Source organism: Vombatus ursinus, unplaced genomic scaffold (genome assembly GCF_900497805.2).
Source record: "Vombatus ursinus unplaced genomic scaffold, bare-nosed wombat genome assembly UNPS02014662.1, whole genome shotgun sequence".
Lineage (NCBI taxonomy): Eukaryota > Metazoa > Chordata > Mammalia > Diprotodontia > Vombatidae > Vombatus > Vombatus ursinus.
This window is the reverse complement of record NW_020954440.1, coordinates 1,059,670-1,077,641: the sequence shown is the minus strand read 5'-3', so window position 1 is coordinate 1,077,641 and position 17,972 is coordinate 1,059,670. Positions and strand designations below refer to the sequence as shown.

The window sequence follows — 17,972 nt, the reverse complement described above, 5'->3', positions numbered from 1 at the left end:
GAATACTAAAACGTTTGGTGTTCGATACCCTGTCAAAAAGAACGAGGGCTGTTAGGGAATCCAGATACTGTATACAACCTTATAAGTTACAGAACAAATGTCATCAGAAAGTAAAGGAAACAGTCCCGTTTTAACCCTGAATCAGAAAATACTAAGGCTATTTTCGATGCCCTGTTAATTATCAGTATCAAAGAACCAATCATTTTCACAATGCTAAAAAACAGAGACACTTGGTCCACATGCCAAGTACACAACAGATTGATTCAGATCACTGGCAACAACCATTCCAAAAAGAAACCCAAAAACCAAGTGTAATTCTCTTTCTTATTTTTCCTTATTCTTCCCATAACCTTTTAACAAGTACTCAGAAAAAAAAATACATTTATTGTATACGCTGATTTCAGTCTTTTACTAAAACAAACCAAAACAGTGTCTTAGTAGCCAATTAAGAACTATTAAAATATATGGAAATAACTGTCTCCTCTAATCTTTCTGACTCCTTAATGTAGGCATTTCAAGGGCCTATCCTTGGCCTTCTTTCTCTCTTAATGCTCTACTCTGTGGAAATCTCCCTCACTCCCAGAACTTTAACTTCCAACTCTAGGCTCCAACATGTCTCTCTCCAGTTGTAACTTCTCCTGGTGACAGGGTCCAGCTTCACCTCTCCAAGTAGCTGTAAGCACACCTCCACACTGATTTCCAACTGCAACCTCAAGTTTAACAAGTCTTACCTTTTCTCCTCCCTGATTTCAACAATTCAGTTAGTGACTAATATCCATTCACCTAGCCTACCACGTTCATAAACTTGGGTTTCTCTTTCATGCTTTGTTCTCCATCTGGGAACCAGTACCTATCAATTCCATCTTTGAAACAATCCCCCCTCCCAATTCCTACTGCTATCCACTCTAACACAGATTTTCCAATTTGACCCACTCCTCTATTCAAGCTAGCCTTCATATCACGTCCAAAACAGTATTTCTCACGCATAAACCCAGTCATACCATCACTCAACTCAAAAATCTTCAGGAGCTTCAACTATCTATTAAGTCTAGTTCAAACTCCTTAGCTTAGCAGTCAAGGCCCTCCACAACTTAGCACCACCTTATTTTTCCAACATTATCTCATAGGAGCCTCCTCCTACATGTGATCTATAAATCAAAATAGATGTCTCTTTGTCCTCTTATCATGCTCGTAGCTAGTCAGCCCCAGTGGACTGGAAATGCCCTCACCTCTGCATCTTTATCTAAATCCGTAAATAATCATTTGCTAAAATCCTTTACCTTTTTTAAAAGTTCATTTCAAATACCATCTTCTTTAAGATGCCCTTCCCTGACACCTAACAGGAAAGGAAGACTAACAACCTTGCTGGCTGAAGCTCATACGTCATTTTTTTTTTTAAACTCTGATGCACTCGTGAAATACTATGTATTAAAGGAACGGGTGTCTCACATGTTCTCACTCAATTAGAAAGAGAGGAAAGGATCACCTCTGATCTCAGATGTACTGCACACATACTTACCCGATGTTTTTTGTTTTAGTTCTTACCAAAATGTTTTAGGAACTATGCTAAAGCTCAAACCATACCTCCTACTTTCTTTTAAGAAAAAACCCCCAATTTGATAGCCACCTATCTGTTCAACTATGACAACTATAGGCAAACGGGCCTAACTGCTTCTCCTACAACAAGTCCCAGAGCTTTCCTACTTCAGTGTTTTTGTTAATAATGTTCCATTCTCTTAGAATGCCTATTCCTGGGTCTCTGTCTAGCTCCTACCTTTATTAAATGCCTATCATGTGTCAGTCACAGTGCTAAGTGCTGGGGATATACACAAGGCAAAAGATATTCCCTACTCTCAAGGAGCTTACAATCTAATGGGGGTGGGGGAGAGACAACTTGCAAACAAATATATTCAAAGCAAGCTATGTAAAGGATGAATAGGAAATAATTAGAAGAGAGAAACACTGGAATTAAGATTAGTTAGGGAAGGCTTCCTGTAGTGGATTGCAGTTTGGAGTTATGGGAAGCCACGGAAGAGAGCATTCTAGACACGTGGGGCAGGGAATGCTGAGATGGAGTGTCTTGCTCACGGAACGGCCAGGAAGCTAGTGTCACTGGATGGAAGAGAACATGGTGGTGAATAAGGCATAAGAAGCCTACATTTCAAAACGCCACCTTCACAAAGCCTTCCCTGATTCCTTCTACCTCACTGTGGAACTTTGTACTGCTTACTGCACTTTTACATTGTACCCTGCATTATGGCTACTTGTGTACACATCTTATCTCCCAACTACTGAGAGAGATAACATACAACCTCCATGAGGGCAGAGACCATGTCTCATTTTTGTTTTTCCTAGAGACAGCACGGGACTGAGGACAATTATTAGCTGTATGAATAGCAAAGATCAGAACATCACTTAAAGATCACATAATTGAAAGTAGTTATAGCTTCCTATAGTACTTCTACCAACCCCTTCTGTTTATTTTTTTCACAGATCAGGAAAGAAATTAAAATTCAAAGAGCAGCTGTATAAGCAAGTGAGTCATAACACTTCCTAAGAAATTATATGTCTTCTTTGGTATATGTATGTATGTGTGTGTATTTTAAATAGACATTTCAGAATTCCTAAGATATGTGCATAAGGTTCATGCTGATAATCTAAGTTGATTCTACCCCCACCTTACCTCCCCCGGTGGAAAATGATGATGCTAGATGATTTTACTATTTTTGGTGAACTAAGCTAACAGTCAATTTTTCAACTGAACCTGTCCTAAAAAATAAATGTTAAACACAAAGAGGAAGAAAAAGAGAAATAGGTTATGTATTTTGAACAGTCAACAGAGAACTATTAAATATGGCAACAGATTAAATCTCTATTTACCAGAAATTCTATCTTGGGGACCACGGTTTAATTGAGCGCTTCCCCTCCCCCCTCCAATAGAGCAGGTAAAAGATATTTTCATGCTTAAACTGTCGATACTGTGGGGCAGGGGCAGCATGGGAGAGAGATGGGGAACTGGGTCAGAATCAGGCTGAGGAAAAGGCGAACTAATTTACTTTTCTAGTCTATTCCAAACTCTTTGGCGATTCAGGCTTTTGTGTGAATTTTAGTTGCACTAAGATATATATTTACCAGTCACATGTTCTTCTGAACACATTTCCTTTTTTTTAAGCCTCATTCCAATAACTGGCAAATGATCAGTTCAGATTAGAGGACACCCAAATCTACACATAAGCATTCCACGATCACCAAGAAATCTGGACAAAGCATCATGGAGTTAAGGAGCTGACAAAGGCAGACCTGGTGGCTCCAGTGCCTTTGGCTTTCAGAGTTGCTTAATGCTTTAGGCATGAAAATAAAATGAGATATTTGTAAAGCGCTTTGCAAATCGTAAGCCAGTATTTTTAAAAAGCTATTATCATAAAATAGCTGTAAATAACAATTTCGTGAATGGAAAAAAATCCCTAAGCAGTTTCAAACTTGCTAATTATTACATATGGCTAATCTCTGATGCTCTAGGAGCATTCTGTTTAAGAATGCTTCACTCGGTAATTTTTTTCTTTCGACATTATCTACAATAGAGAGACTCTGAAACAGGTCTATACAACAAAGAAATTTCTTAGATAAAGTTTCTGTCATTCATGCAAAAGAGGCACAATTGCCAGAAGGAATTTTATACTTCCATGGAAGTTTACTGGCTCAACTAAAAAAAAAAATTCTTCAGTTTACTTCCTTCTACTAAACTCCACTAAAGAAGCTGTAATTAAAGCAATGAATCAATCATTTAGGATGGGTGGAATGAAGGAAGTATTGCCATAGATTTTATCCATCAGTAATTTGAGTCAATGCTTTGTTGATGTTTTTCTGCTCCTCCTAAACGTCCTGTTCGCAGAGTTATTCACAAGATGTGTTTTAAATTATTCCTATTAGACCCTCTGAAATTAAGGAGTAGAAATTCCAGAAAACGAACCTCCCTGCACCAATGCAGGTGCCACCAAAAGTCAGCACTTTCTCTTCAATTTATAATCTTAGTGAGTTGCTTACAGTATCGAGAGTTTAAGTGACTTGCCCTGGGTCGATCAGTACCTTTAAGTATGGGATTTGAATACAAGTCATTCTGGCTCCCAGGCCAACTCTCCATCTACTAAGTCATCCTCGTCTGAAATTATTACCACTTAGTAACTATTTAGTATCCACACAGAAGTCTTGGAAGTGCTACTCTGAATTCTCACTGGCAGTGTCCGTAGAGTACAGACTCTAGCAACGTCCTACGTGAAGCTGGAGAGGTGATGTGTTCAGACCCAGAGAAAGGGTGTGTCTTTTTATCAGAGTGGACTAGCAATAGCCAGGTTTAGAGATGGTCATCATCAAAAGGTTACTAGGTAAAGAACTCGTGGGACTGAGCAACTCAAGAAAGCTAAGGTCTGGAGAGATTCTGGCCCTGCATCTCCACCAATACGGAAACCAGACATACACAATATTGATATATCTCAATAGACCCCTCTCTCTGTAGATGTATAGACATATATATCTGTCTTATCTACACCTCTCTATGAAATACTCAGAGAGGTGCTTTTTCCTCCTTTTGGGCAACAGCTTTAGGGGGAAATATACTATGTTGTCCACAGTTCTACTAAGTCCGTAGCAAACAAGAAACACTAATTTACAAACCAGAATCATGTGGGAATCTATATAAAAAGATGAGAAGTCAAGACGTGCAAGGGAGGAGGAATCATTTGTTCCAAGAAACATTAGTACTAAGAAAGACCTCACACAGGTTCCATAACACGAAAGGGTTAAGTAAGAAAAATAAGTAAGAAAGCAGAAGAGATACAAGGGCAATTGAGCCGGAAAACGAGCAAGAAAATGGCAAGGCCTTTGCTTTAGCAGGACAGGATAATTTGAGTGGAACAGAGGTGGCAAGGGAAAAAAAGGACACCAGGGAAATTACTTCTGCACACGCTAAAGACTGGCTTGAGGAGCTACAAAAAGGCCAGCTGAAACACCAGGAATACAGACTAGAAGCTGCAGAGATTTTCAGGTTTTTGTCGTATTAAGGTTCTTGCTTATAAAGCTGAAGGAGCCAGACGTAAGGGAGAGAGAGGAGAGAAGAAGGGAAAAACAAAGGTAGTGCCATTATCACATTTACCTTAGAACACAACTGACCTAGGAGGACCTGAATGACCGCTGTACAGTTGTCATAGCTGCAATCACAGGAATAAAAGACTCTCCCAAAGTTCTAGAGGCAAAGAGAGATCGAGGAAGGGGGCTGAGGGTCAGAGTGGGGGTGTCAATGGAAGGACCAGAGTCTGTGAGAAGCTGGATCTGAAAACTATTCTGGCCTCACTCTATGTGGCTATGCAACTCAAGAGTTACTTCCCTTTGCTGGTAATGCACCTTAAAGAAGTAAGATAATGACAAAAGGTAAGAAAAATGGCACTGCCATATACTCATTTTGCTTTTTCACATGCTGTTCACCACATTTTCAATGCTCTGAAACTCACAAAATAAAACCTGCAAAATACTTAAAGCACAGTTTAAAACAAATCATAAATTTCACTTAAGCTTAGTTTGTAATGGTTTCCTGTAAGTACAACTTTAGGAAGCTAAGGAATCAATTTTCCCCCTGGAAAGAAATACAAAGCATTTGGGAAATAGGGTTCTCTATCCATGCAACTCTTCAGAAATTCAACTATAAGCATTTCTAGCTTTCTTTGCACTGTATCCCTAAAAACAATGCTATGAAGCATATTCCCCCACTGGGCAATTTTTAAACACACCAAAGTAGTATGTTGTACAATGTACCCTACCTCCAATCCCAACGTAGCTAGGAACAGAAAGACAGGAGATAACATCTGTGATATGACACATAAGTATTAGCTATTATTTTCAAATGGTCTCTCACAGGACTTCATATTGGTTGAAAAACTATCAGAAGACTTCATATTTTATTAGGTATATGCATAAGTGAGGAAGCAGGGCTGGGTCTGCTTAGGGTCTGAGCCGCAGACTAGAGAGAGATGTGTCAAAGATGGGTCTTCAAAAACAATATTTAGGGGACATAAAGAAGTTGGGTCTTGAATTGGCATTTAGGTATTATCAGTTTGAAATAGTGAGCTGTGGAGGCTGAAAACAGGGGTCTGAGATAAGCACCACCAAGAGATAAAAAAGAGGCTCACCAAGAATCTTACTGAATGAGTATATTTCCCATCTCCCACTCCACTCTGCTCCTAAGCAGAGTGACTTAATACTCACTTTTATAATGGAGGTTTAAAAGAGATCTTTCAGAGAACTGTTAATGCAAGCAATATCCTTATTACCTAATGCTTTCCTTAGTTTAGAGAACACAAAAAAGTAAAGGTTAATGATGTAAAGTAGGGATCCCACTTGAATACACTGATAAAATGTAAATCAGCGCAAGGGACAAGCTCAAACACTTTTTCGATGACGACAATGAGCTGTAGTTGAAAGGGTAGGATAGAAAAGCCAAACCAGAATACAATAGACAGTTGCCAATAGAGCTACGTCAAGGATTGAGGTTCAAGTTCCGCTACTGACAGAAAAGACAATCCTTGCTTACACAGAAGAGAAGTCAGAAGGAAATTAATTATCACCAGTCCAAACCCTCCATTTAGCAAATGAGTAGACCTGAGGTCCAAAGAAGCAAATAAAGATTACAAGTCAAAGTTTCAGGGGTTTTCAAAGGTAGAACCTATTAAGGTAGGTGAGAAAATGATACTGTTTTTGCCACTCACCATTCCAATTCTGTAATCTAAAGACATTTTTTCATCCTGATCATAAGTAATGCCATTATCACACACATGTGTACATAGATCTGTATACATGTTGAAAGTTAGAAACGTCAACTAAACTAGATTCTGTTTTTCTATTACATGCACATGTAGGATGAAGAGAAAGCAACATTCTCTTATGAAAAGTGAGAGGGGGAGCACAATGAAATACTAAAAGAGCTGGATGAAGTCAGAGGATCCCAGTTTGAATCCTGGTTCTGTCACTTACATGACACCGGGTAATTCGTTTAACCTTTTTGGGAATGTTTTCTTGTCTGTAAAATGAGCAAACTGGGCTAGATAATCCCAAAATCCTCTCTTCCAACTCAAAATCCTATAAAGCTTCATATTTTAGCACATTCAAAAAAAATCAGAAAAACGTCTTTAAAATGTATAATATTGGACCTTTCAGAAAAAAAAATACTCAAATACCTAAAGAGAATTCCACTACACTCACCTTCTAAGCATAAAAACCTGTCCAAAATGAAAAGGTCACAACATTAACAACAGGGATGGGAAGGTTCAATTGAAACTAAGCACAGAGTAAGAATGGTGATTATTTTTGAGGCAGAGAGCAATTTTCTTTTCTTTTTCTTTTTCTGCTTTTTGGCTAGGCAATGGGGTTAAGTGACTTGCCTAGGGTCACACAGCTAGTAAGTGTCAAGTATCTGAGACCAGATTTGAACACAGGTCCTCCTGACTCCAAGGCTGGAGTTCTATCCACTGTGTGCCACCTAGCTGCCCCAAAAGAGCAATTTTCTAATGCTAAAAACAACATGGAAGATGGTCACGGGATCATTCCTTTCAGAACTCTAAGTTGTTTTTCAGTCTGCACTTTTCTTTTATCCTTCCTGTTGTAAAGTTTCAACAATTCAACACCTACTATTAAGTACCTACTATGTTCAAGGCATAGTGCTGGATACTGGGAATATAGAAATAAAAACAAAAAACATCCTTGCCCTCAAAGACCTTATCTTCTACAATATTTACAAAGATGAGTTGCTACAAATGCAAGTGATGTCGAAGAAGTAGAACGCCTATAAGACTTACCAACTAGTTGGCTACATGGCTTGATTGAGAGGGGAACACTTACTGATGACTCTAGTGTGATGAAGTGGGATAACAATCCTCTTTCCTCAACAGAAAGAGGAAATTTAGAGGATTTGGTTTAGAGGGCAGCCAGTGGCTCAGTGAATAGAGTGCTGCGCTGGGCTTGGAGTCAGGAAGAACTGAGTTGAAATCTGACCTCATATACTTACTAGATGTGTGACTCTAGGCAAGTCACTTAACCTCTGTTTGCTTTAATCCAGTGGAGAAGGAAACCACTCCATTATCTCTGCCAAGGAAAACTCCTTGGACAACGTGGTCCACAGGGTCACAAAGAGTTGGACTTGACTACACAACAACTTTTTAGTTTAGAGGGAAATACTGAATTCTGTATGCTTTATTATTATAAAGTGTTATTACTAAGTTGTGATGGTACATCCATGTTAAAACCAAGCCTGTTGGAATGACACTCATTTTTTAAAATTTATTCCTTTCTTTATTCCTCAATATAAGGCAATGCTAATGATGTCAAGAACAAGGTAACAACAGGGTGAAGGCACCTTCAATAGCCAGTCAACTAGTCTTAAATTCTTAACTGATGAAAAAAGGCTGAGGAAAACAGGCCCAAGCACAGAGTGAGTAAATATCCTATTGGTTTTCCAGTTTTAGAGAAATAGTATAATTTTAAGGTACTTTAACAATTGGAACTGACATCAAAGAGAACCCAGTGAATGACTAACAGGGGAGGACAGATCAGAGATCTAGAACTGGAAGGGACCCTAAAGTGATCTAATCTAACCCCATCACTTTACAGATGAAGAAACTGAGGCCCAGCAGTTAGGTGACTTGCCAAAGTATGCAAAGTAAGAATCTCTGACTCCAAGTTTAGCCCCTCTTATCCTGTACCGCACTGTCTCAGACCAAGGGATCCATCCAGGACAACAGTTTCTTTTTCGTAAAGTCTATTCTCAATTACATTATAAAGTATCACTCTTTAAAAATCTGAGTCCTAGCCTATCTTTTTGTATATATGGACAGATGACTGGATGACTATACTCAATGACAGGCAACATCAGACTTGGAATAAAGAGGAGCTTCAACATGGTGATCAAAGTTAGAACTTGGATAATTCACTTACCAAGACTGGCTCTCCAATGCTCCCTTGTGGCCTCTGGGACCAAACAGAATTCCTCAGTCTGGTTATTAAAGCCCCACACAACTGAGCCCTATCTTATCATATCACCTTTCTAACCTAATTTATTAGCATTACTTTTAAAAAAATGATATTCTATTTTTACATATTTATTCTTCTTTTGGGTAACAGGTTTTTTTGGATACAATTACCATCCATCCCTCTCAGTTACCCTTCCCTCACTGAGGGGGAGGAAAAAAGTCATCACTTTTATAAATATTCAGAGTCAAGCAAAACAAATTACTCAATTGGGCTTGTGCCCAAAATGTACACCTCTCTTTCAAGTCTTTCCAGCCTTATTATAACCTAAACTTTTTCCTGAATTCTATGGTCCAGCCAAACTGGTCTTACTATTACTTACGCATGAAATTCCATCTCCTTTTCTCTAACTTTGTACTGGCTGTCCCTACTGCCTGGAATGCACTGCCTTCCTCCTGCCCATCTCTGAGAATCTCATTTCCTTTAAATGTTCTTCAAGTGTCACTTTCCACACAAAGATACACTTGATTCCCACAGCTGCTAATACATTTGTATATACTGTGTATATATTTATTTATGGGCATATTATCTTCCTGGTAGAATGTAAGCTCCTTGAAGGCAGGGACTATCTTAGTTTTGTCTTTGTATCCCCAGAATTTAATATAGTGACTCATTTAATAAATACTTGACAATTAACTTTTTTGGTTTCCACTTTTTAAAACGGGGATAATTCCTGTAGTGCCTAACTCACAGAACCAATGCAAATTAACCAGTTTGTAAACCTTCTATTGGCATTATATAAGCTCTTTGAAGGCAGGGACTATTTCACTTGTGTGGTATCCCTAACATCTAGTACAGTTCCTTGTAGTAATAAATTATAGTAGATTATTACTGTATTATAAAGTATTACAGTAATAACGTTTCAGCTTTTGTTTATGTGGCTATCTACTGATATTTACAGTATTAGGAATTAAAATGACTCCTTATTAGAAAAATAGTTTTGACCTCGTGGATCACCTGAAAGGGTCTCCAGGACCTCTAAGGGTCCCTGGACTATACTTTGAGAACCACTACGCTAACCTATTACAACAGAAAAGGACAGTGATTATTTGTTGGCTTGATATATGAGGATACCTTTTTCTTCTTTCCTTATTCCTCAAATTGCAATTCTAGTAACAGTTTATATTAATGCTGAGATAGCCGACATACCAACTAGAAGAAGAATAATTCTTCAAACAAAGTCATAAAAGAAAATGAAAGTGCCATACAAGAGATAAGTTTTCCTACCAATGATTATTTGGAAGATTATTGTCAACGGAGGAGCCTCATGCCTAAATCTGCAGGGCACCTAAATAGCCACTACAGCACAAAGGACCCTTTTCAACTAATAAGAAAGACCTCTTTAAATGGAAACTGAAATGAATTATTATTACATTTTCTCTCATCTTACAAGTTAATCAAAATAAAGCACGCATGGAGAAAGGGGTAATAAAGTCTTACCTTTACTGGTTGCCACTACTTTTTCTGTGTATCTGAAAGAAACGAAAGATTAAATGTAAGTGGAATATTTTCTGCATTTCCTCATTTATGATATTAATATATTACACTGTTTTAGGAACCAAATAAGATTGTGACTATCTACTATGCTGAAGAAAATGTCACTAGGATTCATAAGTGGCTGGTTAACTTACCCCTTTTCAATGATAGTTCAGAAATTTCAGAGCATAGTTCTCTCATGTGTACAAATTGACTCAAATATAGATGGTTTTTTACAAGCCATACAACCAGAGAGGAGCTCTTAAAGTATTACTGTCCATGTGGTACTTTAAACAAATGCAGATGAGACGCTTCTGAACAGTACTCAGTTTTATTTTTTTTTCAAATTCCAATATATCTAACAAAAATGAATGAAAACTCTTTTATATTACAAACAAATTCCTGAAAAAGAGAAAAGCCACAACATAAGCAAATTCCATTTTGGTTTAATAGAGTAGCTGGATAATCATTTGTGCTTGTGCTGACCAAAAAAGAAAGCTCTTTCAACACATTTCAGTAAAGTAATCAAGATAGTGGCTGCCATGTATCTCTATAAAGACATTAGTCACCAACTCAAAATATCCCTACATACTTATAGTGATGTTATGTTAAAATTTAAAGCATTAAAATAATTTTTTTTTAGAACCAAAAAGTTTCAAGAATGGTTCAGTGCCTACATCACCATAACTGTGTGTGGAGATGGGTAGGAGATCTGAGATTGTATATATGAAACAACTTTTCCCTAAAGCAGCCAAACCATGGTTTTATAACTTAGGTTATTAAATGTGCTTCATCCTTATTATTCATAATACCACTTTATGACATAAGAAGCAATAAATCATGAAATCACTTACGGACACCAACATAGCTTTCCTCCCAAAACAATTAATGTCCCACAAGTTGTAAAGAGTATAATACTATAGTTGTGATTTTGAAGCTACATTACACATTTTTAAAAGTTTATATTGAGCAGGGTTTCCTACAGCCTAATCTCTCATCTTTATACAGATTACACTACTTCTACAAATCTCTATTAATGGAAAAGTTGTATTATAAGCATTTACAAGTTAAAAAATTATAGGCACAAAGGCTAATGCCTCAATGCTAGTAAATAAGACCTTTAATAGGTGACACAGGCAGGTAGGTGGCATAGTGGATAGAGCAGTGACAGGCCTGAAGTCAGGAAGACTCATTTTAATGAGTTCAAATCTCGTTTCAGGCACTACTAGCTTGTGATCCTGGGCAAGTCACCTAATCCTGTTTGCCTCAGTTTCCTCACCTATAAGATGAGCTGGAGAAGGAAATGGCAAACCACTCTAGTGTCTCTGCTAAGAAAACCCTAAATAAGGTGAGTCAGACAAAACTGAAACGACGGGAAAAGGCTAGAACATTGAACCCAATCTATTAAGATGAAATTCAATAAAGAAAAATGTCAAGTCCTTCATGTGGAATATAAAGAGTCACTTTTACAAACCAGAGGAAGGCCAGGGACAACAGTTGTTATGAAAAAGATCTCAAGGTTTTAGTGGCCCACAAGCTCACTGGGTCAGCAGTGAAACGGGGCAACCAAAAAAGCTCAAGAGGGGCAGAGCTTCCAAGAACAGGGAGTTGAGTTTCACTGTCCTCTGCCCTCCTCGGACTTTATCTGGAGGACTGTGTGTAGTTCTGGGCAACACTGGAAGAAAGATACTGATAAGCTGGAGAACGTCCAGAGGAAGGTAACCAGGATGGGGAAATACCTTGAGTCCATGACATATGAGGACACACTGAAGGAAATGGACATGTTCAGCTTCAAGAGAAGATCTGGCGGACACGATAGATTGGGCTCTTCAACTACTGGAAGGTCTGCCACGGGCTAGAGGGACCAGATTTGTTCTGTTTGTCCCCAGTGGGAGGAACAAGAAGCACGGGGTCAAAGCGGCAATGAGGCAAGTCTAGGCTTGATGTCAGGAAAACAATTCAGGCTGTCTAAAAGCAGAAGCGGTGGAATCACCCCTAGAGGGGGAGGTCTTTCAGCAAAGGCTGGCTACCACAGGATAACACCACTTCCCAGGCGTGTAAGGGCGGAAACTCCCTTCATGAATAGGTTGGACTAGATGACCACAGAGGCCCTTTGATGAATCTAAGTCTACGTCTTTAGGACCCTAAATGAATTAGGAAGCAGAGAGAAGACCTTACTGAAGGTGCATGCAAACGGGTCATGTTCTCGTACATATCATGTTATATTTAACTTTATGTTGTTTGAAAACACTTCCAGTTTAGGCAAATAGCTCCAGCTGGTCTTGCTTGACCTGAGAGTAAATGTCAAGCTAAAAGCAAATGCTTTTCCCAATTTGAGCACTCATAACTATCTTCAAACCTTGGCTTGATTTTCTGCATTATAATCTTGCCAAACCTAAAGTTTATAGCTCTAGTAATTCCCACATTGCACAACACAGAGAAAATACTAGGATGATTTTGGCACCACAAGGGAATACAACCAAAACCAAGCAAAAATTGTGCACAATTTTAGTTCTTATTTCAGACACAAAATTAAATATTTTCTCTTAGAAAGTAAATGATCTAATATCTCAAAATTTCCTTCACCTTTCATCTATTAAATGTTTATTATATTTGGAATTGTACAGCATGTTAATCCAAGAGGACAATTCTTTAGAAATGTAATAAGCAAAGCAAAAAAAAAAACATAATCAAGATAGCAATGGAAAATTTAAATACCACTCAATTATAATAAAAACTGGTTAATTATGCACTCCTAATAACCAGAAGCCTCCATTCACTGGTAGTCTAGGTTGAGATTTGTAGTTGCAAATTCTTTGCAATCTACTTTCAACAAAGGGAGACAAACTGATAAACAAAGGGATAAATAAGCTGATATTTAAGATTTGTTTAAAAGGGGAAAAAAAACCCTCACTTTCCAAATTCAGTTACAGAAATGGCAAATCCCCCAATCTTATACCTACAACTGATTTTCATCATGATTCAGAAGTGACGAAAACTTTTCTGAATGAAAGGATTAAGTTATAGTATAGTTACTGTAGTCTAATTCTGTGAACTGAACGTGGTATATAACCTTCCATTAACCAAAGTTCCTGATTAATCAGAATTCTCCTACCCTACTCAAGAAACCAAGGGTTTATATCACATATTAATATTAAGATGATAATTAAAACTTGTCTTAGCAGAAGAAATTTTTACAAGTATGTGCCTTTTTAAGCACAACTCTGTGCAGATAACTCTGGAGGCTGAAATAATGTAGAAAATATGTACAGGTATGCAATTCTTTTCTACTGAAATGGTGAATCAGAAGAGGGAGAGATAAGGAACCAGAATGGGGGCTACTCCTCCTTCCCTTCTGGCAATATCAGGCACGAGAAACAGCATTACACAATTCATCTTTAGCATGACTTAAAAAAAAGTATACTGTTTGAGTCTTTCATGAGTAGATCCACAATTCAAAACTTTGGCAGCAACATCCTTCACTAAAAGAAATGGATATCGTGGCAGCTGATACAGTTACTACTCCCGAAGTTATTCTGGGACTGGTAGACTGCAAATATTGAAAATTAAACAATTTGTTTTGCTTAATTATACATCTTTGTAATGGGCTTTGTTTTCCACTTGTTTTCAAATGCGGGCGGGGGTTGCAGTCAGAAGGTTGAGGTAAGTTTTTTCCTAATTAAAAGAATTAAGTTTAATGTAAAAAGAATTCAACAAACACATAAATTGTGGCAAGAGAAAGGCAATACTCAATTTCAAGAAGTGAGTGGGAAAGGGGACAATATTGAAAAGAATTGTTTTTTTTACTTTTTTATACCACCTGACTCAAAAACCAAACTTTAAATAACTGAATGAAGACAATTCTGAGGGCAATATAGTGAGTACGTAAGCTGAGCATCACTGTGAAAGAGAAGGAAGGAGGTGGGAATTCCTCCTACCTACTATCATGCCACCCATTCCACGAGACTAAAGTAGGAACTATAAATCTCTTCTGACTACCAAGTGAAAACTGCAACTACATCTAGCAAGATGTGATGTTCATGCTTGTATATACTACCAGTAAAACGCGTCTGTTTCTGCACCAGTGACTTAGCTATGAGCCTCTGAATTATTTCAATTGTTAAAGGAGGAAATGAGGTGTATCTTTTCAAGATCATTTCCTCATATTTCAGAAACAGGTCTGTATAGGATTTCTAATGCATCTGATACAAAAGGTCAAAAATAACTATACTAACTAGAGTAAATGGTTATGCCATTCCAAAAATAACTTATGAGTAGCTGATGAAGCACTCCCATTAATTCAGTGACTTTAAATCCGTCCTAATTTTGGAAACAAATATGCTCTTCTTTTTGAACTATATTGGTTTCTGTCTAGCATACTCCAATTACTTCCATTCATATTTTTGGTAGTATGAAACATTTAATTGCTAAATAAATTTTGCCTAAGACTCTCCTTATATTTTCAACTAGTTAATTTTTCACTTTGAATTTTCTTTTTTCAGATCACAGGTTTTGGGAGCTGAGAAGGAACCAGGAGGTCAACCTCATCATTTTTACAGATGAACCAAGTGAAGCCCAGAAGACAGGAAACAAGTATTTATTAAGTTCCTATTATGTGATAAGTGCCTTACAAATACTTAACTCATTTGATCCTCACTACAACCCTGAGAGGTAGGTAATAGTATTATCCCCACTTTACAATTGAGGAGCCAGAAGCAAACAGAAGTTAAGTAACTTACCCAGGAACACATTGCTAGTACGTAGTACTAGCTAGTACTAGTGGCTAGTGCTAGTAGGTAGTATTGAGGACAGATCTGAACTAAGTCTTCCTGACCCTAGATCTAGCACTCTATTCCAACCAGCTAGATTAAATAACTTTCGAAAAGCTGAAAATGTCAATGTAACAGAATGGGGATTACTTCAATATAAAGGTATTAATCGTGACATTTAATTGCTTTTGTCTTGTTTGGCGACAATGTCATTTTTTTTCTTCCCGTGGGTTAGTTTCTAGCTAATTAGGAAAGCAATTATTTTAATAGTAGTTTCCACACCTGGAAATAACTCCTTGAGTTAAAAAGAAAAAAAAAATTAAGCATTAACACCCACCTTATTTGACAACAACAAAAAAAATTTAATTCTGAGTAAGTCAAAATAAAAATGGAACTAGACTTCAGATAATTGGAGGAGTGAAGTGTGAACTGGGAAAAATCTGAAAAAAATCGAATAAATCATGTACTAATTCAAACGACACCTATATAATACACTAAGTAGTGTGGATATTAAAACTTAAAGAGATATAGAAACCTAAGGTTTAAAATAAGTTGAGAAAGCTGAGGCTAGCAACAATAAAAGATGGTATAGTGGGGTAAACTCTGCTATCAAGGACTGTTTTCATCTTCCCACTTTTATCCCCAAGTGCCTGTTGCACACAGCAGGGCACCCAGCTGGTGCTTAATAAATACTTGACTGATTTACAGCGACATACCGAAAGGGCTGTAAGATTTCACGGAAGAGAACTAATGCTAAGGCTGGACGCCAGAGTAGGAGGAGAGAAAAAGGCATGCGACAGTCAATTTGTAGTTATGGAAAAGAGCTACGAGGATCGCTTCAGAGGGGAAACAACATTGGCTGGAAGATGTAAACGTCGGGGAAGGGGTTTCTTTGCTAAAGAGTCAAGGAACCAGTATGGTGTTGAAAGTGACCTGAATGTGGAGAAGAGCCTGGGTTCAAATCCTCCCCCTCCTCTGTCACATACTAGCTGTCGGGTGAGTCACTTGGTCGGAGCAGTGTTGCGAGGTGTTTTGGAAGTTAGGGGAGTCCTTAACTGGAAGGACACTTATTAGCTGCCAAACCCCGGGGAAGTCACCTGAATCTGACCCCCAGTTTCCTGGCATCAATGAGTACCCACAGTAAGACGGAAACAACACGTGCATGGCAGAGCATTTGAAGCATGTTAACACAAGATACTCTTTCAAATCCTCTGGGCATCATTCAACAAGCTTTTATTAAGCACCGCCCTGATGAGCACTGAGGCTACAGTTACCATAAATGATGCCACCCACCTCCCAAGCTAGGGATTGGGACTAAGGAAGCTCTAGCTCAAACACGAGTAAAAAGCGAGGAAGCCCCAGAGGCGCCAGCAGCTCGCCCTCTCTGTGCGCTCGTTTCCTGCCACCCCCCACCGCCAGCCGTGCAGGCGCGTTTCCCTTTCTCTTCTCAGCCCCAGCTCTCTCTGTGTGTGCCTGCAGCACCGCCCTCCCAACAGCGGCCACTTTTCCTTTTGTCATCTCGCACACAGCAAGCACTCAATAAACGCAGGCGAAAGAGCTTGACACAGGTCAAGCTCCTCCCGCGCCAGCAGGGGGCAGACAGCACGCCGTCACGTGGAGCTGGCACTACGGCGGCCGAGAGGGAGGGGTGGGCCGGCCGCGGTGACAAGGGGAAGAGGGAGGAGGGGGAAGCGTCTCAAGCCCCGGTTACTCACGAGAGTCGAGAGCTCTTCTTGGCCGGGGCCGGCTCCGCCGCCGAGGCCTCCCGCCGCGCCTCCGCGGCGTCCCCTGTCCGGGCGCTTGGGCTGCTCCTCCGCCGCCGGGGGTACTCCGCCTTTCTCCGACGGGACGCGGCGGCAGCAGCCGCGGCGGCTGCCGCGGCCCGGCCCCGCTCGCGTCCTCCTCTCAGCACCCGGCTGCCGGTGGCCCCGCCGGCCGCCGCGGCTGCTGCCGCCGCTGGAGGTGGCGGCGACTGCGGCTGCTGCTGCTCCTGCTCCGGGGGTGCCTCGGCCGCCTCCGCCCCTTCCTGCTCCGGCCGCTGCTGCTCAGGCTCGAGCTCGAGCTCCGGCTGCTGCTGCTCCGGGGGTCGCGGCTCCTCCGTCCCCCCCGGCATCGGGGCTCGCCCGTCCCCGCCTGCGGCCCTCCTCAGGCGGCGGAGCTGGCCGCGCCGCTGCCCCCTCCCCCGGTCCCTCCGTCCGTCCGTCCGTCCGTCCGTCCGTCCACCCGCCCGGCTCACGCTCGGCCCTCACTTCCCCCTCCCGCTCCCGCCCCCCGGGCCAGAACCACCACTCACAGCCGGGCCGCCGCCAGCGGCGCGCGCGCGCCCGCCCACCGCCGACCAATCAGCGAAGCTCGGCTGCTCCCTGGGATCCGCCCCCGCGAGGAGCCCCCTCGCGCCCCCCTGCCCGCACTTCTCCTTTCGGCCAATCAGGAGGCGACTCCGGGGGAGCGCGCGAGGTTTCCTTCCCCCCCGCACACCCACTCTCACCGTTAAATGGCCGCGTCTCGCGACAGTCCCAATGTGACTTTTTTTCCTCCCTCCCCGCGTCCAGAGGCCCCGCCCCGCGCTCTCCTTTCCTCCAGCCCCCGGAGGGAGGTTGCGCGCGCACTCCGCTCGAGGTGCTGGGGCTGCTTGTGCTACCGGGGCCCTTTCAACCC

The 17,972-nt window shown here is 40.6% G+C and overlaps 1 protein-coding gene across 2 annotated transcripts in view; it reads right to left on the bottom strand.

Moving 5' to 3' along the window:
* Positions 1–17,427, bottom strand: part of ZFP91 (ZFP91 zinc finger protein) — a 39,168-nt gene extending 21,741 nt beyond the window's left edge. The window contains exons 1-2 of one of the 2 annotated variants that reach the window (XM_027861308.1): positions 17,030–17,427; positions 10,510–10,541 (exon numbers count right to left, since the gene is read on the bottom strand). In XM_027861308.1, the coding sequence (XP_027717109.1) occupies positions 10,510–10,541; positions 17,030–17,427 (430 nt within the window). Of the gene's footprint in view, positions 1–10,509; positions 10,542–12,284; positions 12,745–17,029 lie in introns of those variants that run through there. The other variant, XM_027861309.1, reaches the window with a different exon arrangement.
* Positions 17,428–17,972: the final 545 nt, after the last annotated feature.